This window comes from Thecamonas trahens (genome assembly GCF_000142905.1).
Source record: "Thecamonas trahens ATCC 50062 unplaced genomic scaffold supercont1.61, whole genome shotgun sequence".
In the NCBI taxonomy this organism is placed as follows: Eukaryota; order Apusomonadida; family Apusomonadidae; genus Thecamonas; species Thecamonas trahens.
In genome coordinates this window covers 156,924-168,511 of record NW_013657619.1, presented here as the reverse complement: position 1 = coordinate 168,511, position 11,588 = coordinate 156,924, and the positions used below count along the sequence as shown (strand labels likewise).

General features: G+C 63.7%; 6 protein-coding genes across 6 annotated transcripts in view; 2 read left to right on the top strand and 4 right to left on the bottom strand.

Annotated features, from left to right (window-relative positions):
- The window catches only part of AMSG_10240 (uncharacterized protein), a 2,385-nt gene extending 2,063 nt beyond the window's left edge, over positions 1 to 322 (bottom strand). Inside the window, exon 1 of the mRNA XM_013897984.1 lies at positions 25 to 322. Within this exon, the coding sequence (XP_013753438.1) occupies positions 25 to 186 (162 nt within the window). The 5' untranslated portion in view covers positions 187 to 322. The remainder of the gene's footprint in view (positions 1 to 24) is intronic.
- A 480-nt stretch (positions 323 to 802) lies between these two features.
- Positions 803 to 1,693, top strand: AMSG_10239 (uncharacterized protein; the record flags this gene model as incomplete). The annotated part of the gene is made up of 1 exon (XM_013897983.1): positions 803 to 1,693. The coding sequence occupies one exon, from the start codon at positions 803 to 805 to the stop codon at positions 1,691 to 1,693; it is 891 nt and encodes a 296-aa protein (XP_013753437.1).
- A 41-nt stretch (positions 1,694 to 1,734) lies between these two features.
- On the bottom strand, positions 1,735 to 2,932 carry AMSG_10238 (GTP-binding protein YchF; the record flags this gene model as incomplete). Its single annotated transcript, XM_013897982.1, has 2 exons — positions 1,833 to 2,932; positions 1,735 to 1,794 (listed from the first exon to the last, which is right to left on the bottom strand). The coding sequence occupies exons 1-2, from the start codon at positions 2,889 to 2,891 to the stop codon at positions 1,735 to 1,737; spliced, it is 1,119 nt and encodes a 372-aa protein (XP_013753436.1). The 5' UTR covers positions 2,892 to 2,932.
- A 990-nt stretch (positions 2,933 to 3,922) lies between these two features.
- AMSG_10237 (parathyroid hormone-responsive B1) lies at positions 3,923 to 6,672 on the top strand (the record flags this gene model as incomplete). Its single annotated transcript, XM_013897981.1, has 3 exons — positions 3,923 to 4,031; positions 4,179 to 6,018; positions 6,090 to 6,672. 3 exons carry the CDS (start codon positions 3,923 to 3,925, stop codon positions 6,670 to 6,672), a joined length of 2,532 nt encoding a protein of 843 aa, XP_013753435.1.
- Positions 6,673 to 6,708: 36 nt separating this feature from the next.
- On the bottom strand, positions 6,709 to 9,648 carry AMSG_10236 (isoleucyl-tRNA synthetase; the record flags this gene model as incomplete). The annotated part of the gene is made up of 1 exon (XM_013897980.1): positions 6,709 to 9,648. One exon carries the CDS (start codon positions 9,646 to 9,648, stop codon positions 6,709 to 6,711), a length of 2,940 nt encoding a protein of 979 aa, XP_013753434.1.
- Positions 9,649 to 10,201: 553 nt separating this feature from the next.
- AMSG_10235 (uncharacterized protein) lies at positions 10,202 to 10,708 on the bottom strand (the record flags this gene model as incomplete). The annotated part of the gene is made up of 1 exon (XM_013897979.1): positions 10,202 to 10,708. The coding sequence occupies one exon, from the start codon at positions 10,706 to 10,708 to the stop codon at positions 10,202 to 10,204; it is 507 nt and encodes a 168-aa protein (XP_013753433.1).
- Between the last annotated feature and the right edge of the window lie 880 nt (positions 10,709 to 11,588).

Below are 11,588 nucleotides of genomic sequence, written 5' to 3'. Positions count from 1 at the left end.
CCCCCCACCCCCCTCCATCCTTACCTTCCACCTTCCAGTCAGTGACCACTCCCCGCCCTCTGACTGGTCCCACACCTCGACGACCTGGTCGGAGGAGCAGGTAGCCAGTCGCTTGCCATGGAAGTCAAAGGCGGTATCATGGATGACATCAGAGTGGCCCGTCGGTATCTGCGTAAAGAACCGCATGATGTGGTAGCCTTGTTTGTGTCTCACTCACTCACTCAATCAATCCGTGCAAGAGAGAGAGAGAGAAAGAGAAAGAGAGAGAAAGGGAGAGAGAGATAACGATGTGTAATCAGTGGTTGTGGCGATTCGTGCCGAGTTGACTCTCGCTGTCCCTCAGTCCGTCCCTCGCTCCCCTCGGTCCGTCCTTTGGTTCCGTCCCTCCGTTCGTTCGTTCGTTCGATCCTTCCACAGCAATGCCAGGACGATGAGTCGGGTGAGTACGCATCCAATCTGATGCGACAAAGTCCCTTGATGGGAAGCGCTGCTCATGGAAGAGAGGCATTATGTATGGTATTGCGGTGGGAGTGCCGTTGATCGATGTGTTGCCTGGGGCCGACATGCACGGCGAGATGAGCCCCACAAGGACGATGAGTCGGGTGAGTACGCATCCGATCTGATGCGACAGCTCCCTCGATGGGAGTGCTCGTGATGGAGCAATACCACTATGTGTGTCCCTGGGCTGGGCGTGGCTTGGCCAGCGAGCTGTGCCGGGTCCGTGCCCAACCTGCCAATCACCTCGTGACCGACCCGGACCCCCTACCTGTGCTCATGCCCTCACCTCACCCTCTTTTCCATCATGAACAACTCGCCGTTTGTCTCTGGCCTTGCACTCGGTTCGGCTGCCACTCTTGGCGCTGTGGCTGCTCTCCTCGGAGCACGGGCACTCTTGGCATCATCGTCATCGTCATTGTTGTCGTCATCGCCGTCGTCGTCATCGGTGCCGAGCGGGCCAGAGGCCAACCTGCCTCCGCCTGCCTGCCTCCCAGACGAGGTGCTGGCTGCTCGACGAAGGGCAGTCAAGCCTGACGCTGTTGTTCTGTCGGGCAAGCACATAGAGCTTGTCCCGTACTCGCCGGATCATCATCTTGATCTGCTCCATCTCCGCTCATCGGGCGCTGCCTGCACCGGCTCGGTCGCCGGAGAACTGCGATCGGTGTCCGAGTACGATGCCGAGGCCGTGGTATGGCGGTACATGTTTGGCGGGCCGTTTGAGAGTGCCGACGATCTTGGCAGATACCTGCAGCGACAGGTCGATGCGCCCAACGGGACGCCGTGGGCCGTGGTGGACAAGACCTCGAGCGAGCCGCTTGGCATTGTCAACCTCATGAACTGCGCGCCCGACCATCTCAAGGTCGAGATCGGTTCGCTGTGGCTCTCGCCACTGGCGCAGAAGAGCATCGTCAACACCGAGCTCATGGTTCTCCTCGCGGACCTTGTCTTTGAGGTTTGGCACTTTCGCCGCTTCGAGTGGAAGTGCGATGCCCGCAACCGCCGCTCACAGCGCGCCGCCTGTCGCCTCGGCTTTGTTGCTGAAGGCGTTCAGGACTGCCACTTTATCATCAAGGACCGCTCGCGCGACACAGCCTGGTTCCGCATCCTTGATCACGAGTACTACGAGGCTGGCGGGGTCAAGGATCGCCTCGACAGCCTGCTCGCCGCGGCCGAGGCCAAGATCGCTTCGCGTTGAGCTCGGCTCACTTGCGGGTGTGGTGAAAGACGACGACGTCGTCATCGCCCATGACATACTCCTTGCCCTCGATCCGCACCAGCCCGCGCCCGCGTGCCGCGCTCCACCCGCCGGACTCAATCAGCGCTGTCGCCGAGACGGCTTCCATCTTGACAAAAGCATCGTAAAAGTCGGCGTGGATGACCTTGGCCGCCTCGCGCGCCGTCATGCCCTTCTGGATCGTCCACGCACGGACCTCGGTCTCGCCACAGGTGTAAAACGAGCCAAGATCGAGACAGTCACTGTACGCGGTGTGGATGAGCTTCTGCGAGCCGGCACTTGCCGCGCTCGCCGGCAGCCCGAGCTCGACGAGGTATTCGTCCGCGTCAGCCGCGTCGAGATCGGCGAGCTCGGCCTCGAGAGCAACCGGGACTGGCACCACCGCGCTATCGCCACCGACTGCCGCCGTCAGTTCAGCAAGCATGGCGCCCGAGCCTGAGCCGTCGGTGAGCCAGTCATCGCCGACGTTGGCGACGTAGACAACCGGTTTCGCGGTGAGCAGCTGCAGCGCCCGCAGCGCCTGCGCGCCCTCGGGGTGCTCATCTAGCAGATTGCGGAGGCCCTCGCCCATGCTAGCTACCATTCCGCCTCCGCCCTGCAAGTGATCGTGGACAGCGCCGACGACCGCCCGCGCGCCGGTCGCCAGCGCGCCCTTGCCCTTGGCCCTCGCCAGCGCCCGCCCGGTCGTCTCCACGTCGGCCAGCGCGAGCTCGGTCTCGATGGTGGCCACATCGTCGGCCGGCGACGGACGATCCAGGCCCGAGACCACATGCGTCGTCCTGCCATCGTCAAAGCAGCGCACGATGTGGGCGATGGCGTCGGCCTCGCGAATCTCGGCCAGGAACTTGTTGCCGAGGCCCTCACCCTCGGCAGCGCCGGCAACCAGACCGGCGATATCGGTAACATTCAGCAGAGCAGGCACCATCTTTGCCCCAGGCGCCACCGTCTGCAAGCCATCCAGCACCTCATCGCCCACAACTGCCGCTGCCGTCGACGGATCGATGGTGCAGAAGGGATAGTTCTCCGAGGCAACTCCGGCGCCTTCGGCTGTCACCAGATTGTAGAGAGCGGACTTGCCCACGTTTGGCAGGCCAACGAGTCCGATACGCAGCGACGACGTGAACCGCCTACCAAGCAGCTTCCGCAAGCCACCACTCATCACCTCGTCCTCTCACTCGTCGTTAATCGCTTGTCTAGCCAGAGAGAGTTGCCCCCTCTCGGCCTCCCTACTCAACTGGCAGCTGTCGCGTGAGATGAGAGGCGATCCTGCCTTCTCGCAGACTGCTGGTCTCGGGACGCTGTAGGGAGAAGAAGTGGGGCGATGAGAACATCAGCCACAAAGATGGGATGTTTGACGAGTATGAGAAGCGATGCGGGGACGAGATGACGGAAACGAGGTGTCGGCTGCGTGTGGGGGGGCGATTTTATCTTGGGTCCGGGGCGCAGAAAAGAGATCGAGTGGATCATGGCATTAGTCGCCAGCGGCTTTGCCGATCTCCATCAGCTGATGGGTCTGTGATTTGAGGATGGCTGGCTCTAAATGATACTATCGACCACTCTTACACTCACCCATTATATCTGTCCATCCACTATCTCTTCATCTGTCGTTTTATGCACCGTTTTCCGCCAACGATCAGCACGACCATTCCCCCAACGATTAATGCCACCATTCCCCCAACGATTAATGCCACCATTCCCCCAACGATTAATGCCACCATTCCCCCAACGATTAATGCCACCATTCCCCCAACGATTAATGCCACCATTCCCCCAACGATTAATGCCACCATTCCCCCAACGATTAATGCCACCATTCCCCCAACGATTAATGCCACCATTCCCCTAACGATTAATGCCACCATTCCCCCAACGATTAATGCCACCATTCCCCCAACGATTAATGCCACCATTCCCCCAACGATTAATGCCACCATTCCCCCAACGATTAATGCCACCATTCCCCCAACGATTAATGCCACCATTCCCCCAACGATTAATGCCACCATTCCCCCAACGATTAATGCCACCATTCCCCCAACGATTAATGCCACCATTCCCCCAACGATTAATGCCACCATTCCCCCAACGATTAATACCACCATTCCCCCAACGATTAATGCCACCATTCCCCCAACGATCACCACCACCAAGCACCTCACCCCCCACCCCCCCACCCCCACCCCCACTCCCATGTCGCTCTTCCAAGCCCGTGAGTGGTGGCGTGTGGAGCAGGCGTCCCACGAGGGGGAAGAGTTCAGCTTTGACGCCCTCTGCGTGGCAGCACTCAACGAGGGCCAGGGTGGACAGGGCTACCCGCAAAGCACAGGCGAAGGTGGCAGAGGAGGCGGAGGAGTCACTGGCGGAGGAGGAGGAGGAGGAGGAGGTGGTGCTGGTGGTGCTGGAACGGGCTCGGTCAGTGGTGGCATGGGGACTTTTCCGCTCAAAGTGGTCACCGGATCACTGAGTGGCATGCTACGGGTGTATGGGCCAAAGTCGCGCGAGTACTCGTCGGGACATCTGCTGCTGGAGAAGGCCCTGCACGCTCCGGTGCTGGCTATCGAGGCTGGGAGGTTTGTGAGAGGCTCACATGCTCTCGTGCTTGCTGTTCTTCATCCAAAGTCGCTCGTCATCTACGCTCTCTCTCGTCACGGATCATCAGACCTCGATGCCTACTACTCTCTGGACGAGGTCTACGCCCATGATCTGGGTCGTCCTGCTGCTGCCATGACCTACGGTCCGTTTGGTGGCGCTCGCGGTAAGGATTCGATTGTGGTCCTCACCCTCGATGGCCAGCTGGCGTTCTTTGATCAGGACGCCTTTGCCTTTGCCGCCTTTCTCCCGCGCTTCCTCCTCCCAGGCCCGCTGTTGTACATCTCGCTGACAGACACGCTTGTTGTCGGCACGTCCGAGTTCTCGCTTGAAGCCTACACCTACGCCTCACTGGCCACAAAGTCAGCCTCGCAGCAGCCCGGGAGCAAGCCTGCCGGCGACGACGGCACCAGCGCCGGCGGCGGCGGTGATGGCGCCAGTGGCGGCGACGACGGCGACGACCTCGACGCCGCCCGCGGCAAGCGGCTCGTCCCGTCATGGACCCTTAACCTTGGCCAGCCTGCGGTACAGCTGGCACTCGCTCGCTTTTCACCCTCGCTCTCTGCGGCCCAGTCAGATGTGCTGGTCCTCGGCGTCAGCTCGCTGTTCTGTGTCTCGGAGCGCGGCGAGTTGCGATCGGAGCGGCGGCTCCCGCTCCAGCCGCTGTGCATGTATCCGTACCCAGTTGGTCCGGAGAAGCACAACCTGCTCCTTGCGTCGGCTTCAGGCATGCTTACTGTGCTCTCGGGCGAGTCGGTGGTGTGGGCGACCAAGGTGCTCGAGCCTGCGGTGGCTCTGGCGGTCGGCACCTTTGGCGGCCTCCGCGGGCTTATTGTCACCCTCTCCGCCGACGGTGCGCTCACTCTCTCGTACCTTGGCACCGACCCGTCGCTCTCGGTCATTCCAGGCGCGTCGCTGCCCAAGGACGCCGACTTTGCCGCCATGGAGCGGGAGATGCGCAAGCTCAACGCGACCGTCTCCAAAGCCTCGGTGGCACTGGCGGCGTCGGCGCCGGCCACCGACGGTGTCTCGACCGGGAGCGAGCCGGTGGCGACGGCCGCGCTCCCCACCATCGCTGTCTCTGCAGCCTTCAAGCTCCTTCCCGCGTCGGCGTCGGCTGAGGGCTCGTCGTCGGCCGTTGTTGAGCTCACGCTGACGCCGCGCAACGCCCGCAAAAAGGCCCGCGACATCGACGTGCGGCTCACGTATCCGCCGCCGTTCCGCGCCTCGCACACCGCGTTTTCGCTTCCGGTCCTCGCGCCGGGCGAGACCTACACCTACTCGCTGGTGGTGGAGGCCGACCACGGCCTGCTGCCGTCGTCCATGCGGGTCCAGGTCGCCATCTCGTATGTGGTCGGCAAGCGGGCCGAGCCGCGGTCGGCGGTCAGCTCGTTTGCGCTCCCGTTGGCGCTCCTGGGCCGCGCTGTCGCGCCCATCCAGGCCTCGCTGCACAAGTACACGCTCGCAACGCCCGACGCCGACCCGCTCGACGTCGGCCGCCTCTACCCGCTCCTCTATGAGCTCGCCGAGCTGGAGATGCCCGAGTACGGCTCTCCAGCCGCCGGTGTTCTCACCTTTCAGCTGTGGGCCTCGTCGGCGTCGACGCTCTCGGCCGACGAGTCGTTTGTCACCATCTTGGTCTCCAACAAGGAGGGCAAGTACCGGCTTGTGGCCAACAACCTCCGCTGCTGGGCCTGGTTCTCGAATCGCTGCCGGACGCCCTGCACACTGCGCTTGGTGGACCCGCCCCACCGCAGTTGGTCTACAGGGGCAAGATGCCGCTTGCGCCGCTGTTCAAGGCCCTCGACACCCGCTTTGCCACCCGCAAGGCCCTGCAGGACCTCCGCGCCTCGCTCGCCTCCCAGTCGGAGCAGCTCCGTGGCATCCAGAAGCGACTCCTCACAAGATTCACTGCCCGCAACCCGGAGCCGCTCAACTCGCTCGACACTCTCTTTGACGCTGCCTACCAGCAGGTTCTTGAGACTGGGAGCCAGGTCGAGAACCTTGCCCGGGCGCTCCGGCTGGCCACCGCCTCAGTCGCCGCCCTCATGCGCCTCCTCATCCTCCTCCTCCGCTACTCGTGCTCCCTCCCGGCCGACCAGCACCAGCGCCTTGTCTCGCTCCTCGTCCCGCCGCCCACCGAGGGCGTCGCCGCCCTCGAGTCCAACATCGAGTGGGAGGAGATGCTCGACGCCGGCCTCCGCCACTTTGTCTCGACCTCGCTCGCCTCATCGCTCGCGCAGGCCCAGCAGGGAACCATCTCGCTCGCCCCGCTCACCTCGCTCGACGGCATCCGGACCAACATCGAGCTGCTCGTCACCCGCCTCGCCGACGGCGTCTCACTGCAATGAACCACGCGGCTTGCGCAACTGACTTTACTCTCTTTTTCACATCGCCGCTTCTCCGCCCACCACCGCAGCGCATCGGCCGCACAGGCCTCCGCCGCTCACGTCGGGCGTTACCTTCCAGCACCGATCGCACTTGCTGCCGCTCGCCGGCGCCGCCAACACGGTTGCTCCGCCGGTGGCCGCCGACGACTCAAGCTGCGCAGAAGAGACGCCAAAGACGTTGGCGAGATCGCCGGGCGAGAGGGTGGCGAGCCATGCCGCGAGGGACTCCGGCAACACATCAGCAGCCACCACGACCTGAGCCTCCAGGGAGCCGCCGATGGCCTTGGCCTGCCGCAGGCCCTCGAGCGCCTTGTTGGCCTCGCCGCGGAGGTCGAGGAGCGCGTCGCGGAGCGCGTCGCTCGCCGGATCGCGCAGCGGGCCAGTCTCTGCGTAGCCCGACTGGAAGAGCGAAAAGTGGTCGTCACGCCGGGTGTCGAGCGGCATGTGGCCCCACACCTCCTCGGCGAGGAACGGGGCGATGGGTGCTGCCGCACGGGTCACCACGTCGAGCGCTCGGTAGAGGACGTACTGGACGGCGCGTCGGGCCGAATCATCGGCGGCCTCGGCGTAGAGCGTGTCCTTGGCCGAGTCGAGGTAAAACGCCGAGAGGAAGGTGTTGACGTAGTTGAGGAGGGCAAAGAGGCCGGCGTGGAAGGCGTACGACGAGTACGCAGCCTGGACCTTGGTGTTGAGCTCGTGAAGCGAGGATAGGACAAGACGATCGAGCGGCGATGCCGCCGCCGGTGCACCCGCCGCCATCAGCAGCTCTGCGGGCGCGTCGGCAATGTTGCCGAGCACAAACTTGGCTGTGTTGCGCAGCTTTCGGTACGTGTCGGCGGCGGAGGAGAGGCCCTGTGGGCCGAGCCGGACATCGCGGGTGTACTCCTGGGCAGCGACCCAAAGGCGGAGGACATCTGCGCCGTAGGGCGGCTCCTTCTTGGCGTTAGCGCCGCCGTGGACAACCTGGTCCGGATCCACGACGTTGCCCAGCGACTTGGCCATCTTGTTGCCGGCGCCGTCGAGGACAAAGCCGTTGGTGATGAGGGTCTTGTACGGGGCTCGCGGCGGGTCCTGCAGGGCGCTCGAGGTGATGAGCGAGGACTGGAACCAGCCACGATGCTGGTCCGATCCCTCGAGGTAGACGTCGGCCTGGACCGGCGAGCCGAGGCTCTTGGCAAGGACGGCGTACCACGACGAGCCCGAGTCGAACCAGACGTCCATGGTGTCGACTGACTTGACATACTTGTGCGCCTCGTCTGCCAGGCTCGCCGGGAGGAGCTCCGAGACGGGGCGATCAAACCAGGCGTTGGTGCCGTGGCGGGCGACAAGCTCGACCACGTGGCTGAGGCTCTCGCGGGTGGCCAACACCTCGCCGGTCTCCCTGTGGTAGAAGACCGGGATGGGCACGCCCCAAACCCGCTGCCGCGAGATGCACCACTCGTCGCGGGTCCCAATCATGCCGGCCAGCCGCGCTGCGCCCTCGGGCGGCACCATTGTCACGTCGTCGAGCGCATTGAGTGCCGCGCCCTTGACTGCGCTCAGGTCCATGAACCACTGCATGGTGGCACGGAAGATGATCGGCTTGGCCGTTCGCCAGTCGTACGGATACGAGTGCTCTAGCGGTGCCGCTGCCAGTAGCGGCGCGTTCTCCGCTGCATGCAGCAGTTCCACCACAGACTTGGTCCCGGCGTCGAGGACCGGCTGGCCCACCAGCTGACCAAGGCCGACGCTCGCCAGCGCATCTGTGTACTTGCCGGCGCCGTCGACGGGACAGAAGAGCGGATCGTCGGTGTTGAGCAGGCCGGCCCGCGCCATGGCGGTGTAGTCCTCGGCGCCGTGGCCCGGCGCGGTGTGGACAACACCGGTGCCGGCATCATCAGTCACGTGGTCACCCATCAGCGCCACCGAGTCGCGCTCAGCCACCACCGGGTTGCTAAAGACGGTGCCGGCTATAGCCTCGGCTGAGAGGCCATCCGCCACCACCCGCGGGGACGAAGGCAGGACGCCAGCGTCGACGAGAGCGCCGATACGTGCAGAGGCAACCAGGACGAGCGGCGCATCGGCGGCGGCGCCGCTCTCGACAAGCGCGTAATCAAGGGCAGGGCCAAAGGCGAGGCCCTGGTTGGCGACGAGGGTCCACGGGGTGGTGGTCCACGCGACGGCGTCGATGGGGCGCGGCGCAAGATCGACGCCAAGCGCAGCGAGGAGCTGATCGGACGCGCGGGCGCGAAAGGCGACGTGGACGGCAGTCGAAGTGTGCGGCTTGTACTCGAGCTCGGCCTCGGCGAGCGCTGTCTGGGTCGACGGCGACCAGTAGACCGGCTTGAGCCGCCGCGAGAACAGGCCGCGATGGTAGAGCGAGGACCACAGCTCGAGCTGGGCAGCCTCGTAGGCCGGCGCCATGGTGTAGTACGCGTTGTCATAATCGCCCATCACACCCCAGCGGAGCAGGGCGTCCTTTTGCTCGGTGGCGGCCGAGGCAGCAAACTCTGCGGCGAGCTTGCGGATCTTGGTTGGCTCGCGGCCGGCGGCGGCGCTTTGGGCGGCGGCAAGCTGGGCTTCCAGCCGAGCGACCTCGTCGCCAGCCTCCGCCTTGATGGCGCGCTTGAGCTCCTTCTTGATCTTCTTGATGGCCTTGGCCGAGTCCTTGCGGGCAGCATCAAGCGCCTTCAGCTCGATGGGCAAGCCGTGAGTGTCCCAGCCCGGGACGTAGTGGACGGCGGAGCCCGAGAGGAGGGCATGGCGATTGATGACGTCCTTGAGGATCTTGTTGAGGGCGTGGCCCATGTGAAGGCGGCCGTTGGCAAAGGGCGGGCCATCGTGAAGGACAAACGGCGGGCGGGCACCAGCAGTCCGCTGATCATGACTCCACTGGTACAGCTGTGTCGTTGTGGTCTCCATCTTCTCCTTCTCGCGCACCGCCGCATCGGCCCGCATGGGGAAATCAGTGACCGGCAAATTGAGTGAATCCGAAAATGCATGCGATGCCGCAAATCGCAAACCAGTGGCTCTCCCGCAGGACCCCCATCCCGAGTCAGCCGTCCGTGCTGCCACCAAGGCCGCCGCGAGTGGCCCTGCCGTTTGTGCACCAAGTCCGACTCGCCGACTACTTGGCCGATAGCTGCTCGAGTGACATGCCCACGTCCAAGCTGCTCTTGTGGACAGAGCAACAGCTACAGCCTCGCACGTCGGCTGGTGTAGTGTTGTCCACACTCTCCCCAGCATGGCTGAATTAGACTCGAGTGTCTGACGTCTACCGTGTGTTAGAGGTGGCGGTAGGGGAGGGGGGGGGGAGGGGTGGTGGGATGGCCTCGCTTTGGCACTTTGGCTGGCGCGTCATGACCTGATTGTCGGCGATGGGGATGGTGATGGGAACTGCTGAGGATGGCACTTTTCTTTTTAGATGGGAGAGATGGAGCCTCGGGTGCGATGAGCAGCAGGAAGTGTAGATGCCCTGCAATGCGGCGGACAAAAGGTCGAGGGCAGTGCATCACGGGCAGTACGGGATGCAGAGGCTCTCCTTGTAGGCGTTGATGAGATCTGGGATGGATGGGAAGGAGCCGGGGATGCCTTCCTGGACAAAGTGGCCAGATCTTGGGTCGTACGAAAGCTTGTACTGGACAACACCCCGGGCCGTTACAACGCCGACGACGTACGAGCCCGGCTCCGACGACGACTCACGGACAAGGAAGGTGCCAACGGGGTGGCGGAGGAGGGCGGCTTCGGTGGCGGCGCGCGAGGTGATCGACGGATGGAACCACGGGTAGCCGGCGAGTGGGTGTGAGGGCGTGGCCGACGAGATGTCGCTGCCGGACGGCTGCGGCGGGACCGAGGGCGCACCAACCGATGGCCACACCGGACCCGACGACGCATGCCAGGTCTCCGGCGAGAGCGGCATGGACACAGCCGGCACTGATCCTTGCAACGGATACGAGAGCCGCTTGGTCGTCTTGCTCTGGGCCGAGCTTTGATGCGGATGGCCGCGCGAGGTGCCCATGGCGGCGCCACTCGCCGGATAAGCAGCAACCGACGCGTGCCCATGCCCTGCCCCGACATGCGGGTGCGTTGGCTGGCCGAAGCCGCCAGCTTGTTGTGCATGGCCACCTCCTGCAGTCACCGATCCATGCCCGTAGCCTCCACCAAAGCTTGCGACCGGCTGCGAGTGGGCGACCGAGCCAAAGTGCGCGGAGCCAGCATGCGACGGATGTTGCTGATAGTGGCGGACGCTTTGATGTTGCTGATGGTGGCGAGTGCCGTGCTGCTGCTGCTGATGATGTTGATGATGATGCTGATGACGGAAGAAGGAAGCAGCAGGGCCAGCCGCATGCCCAGTAAGGCCACCAGCAGCGGCAGCAGCATTTGGCGGGAGAGCAGGCGGCGGGACAACGGGCGGATTGGGACGATGATACTCGATGACGATGGTTTGCAAGGGCTCTGCCAGAGCCATGATACACTCCCAACTCTCCTCATCGATTTCCACTTGATCGCCATCCACCACACCCAGCCATGAGCCTGACAACGACGATGGCAATAATGATGATGAAGGTGATGATGATGATGGTGATGGTGATGGTGATGATGATGATGATGATGGTGATGATGACTTGCCGTCCTTGACCGTTGAGGGGAACATCTCCTCGAGAACGGCCACCAGCTCTTGCACGCCTATCCCTCTGCTGCTAATGGCAAGTGCTCGACACTCTTTCTCATGCCGCACCTTGAGTACCATATACTCTTCGCCCTCTCGAGCAAGTGCTACTTCCATGGCTGCAGGTGGTTGGGGTGTGATAGTGTGGAGGGGGGGGGGTGGGTGGGGTGGGGACACGTGTTGAGTCGCACAAGGTGTGTGGCTCGGAAAAGGCGGGGCGGGGGAACGT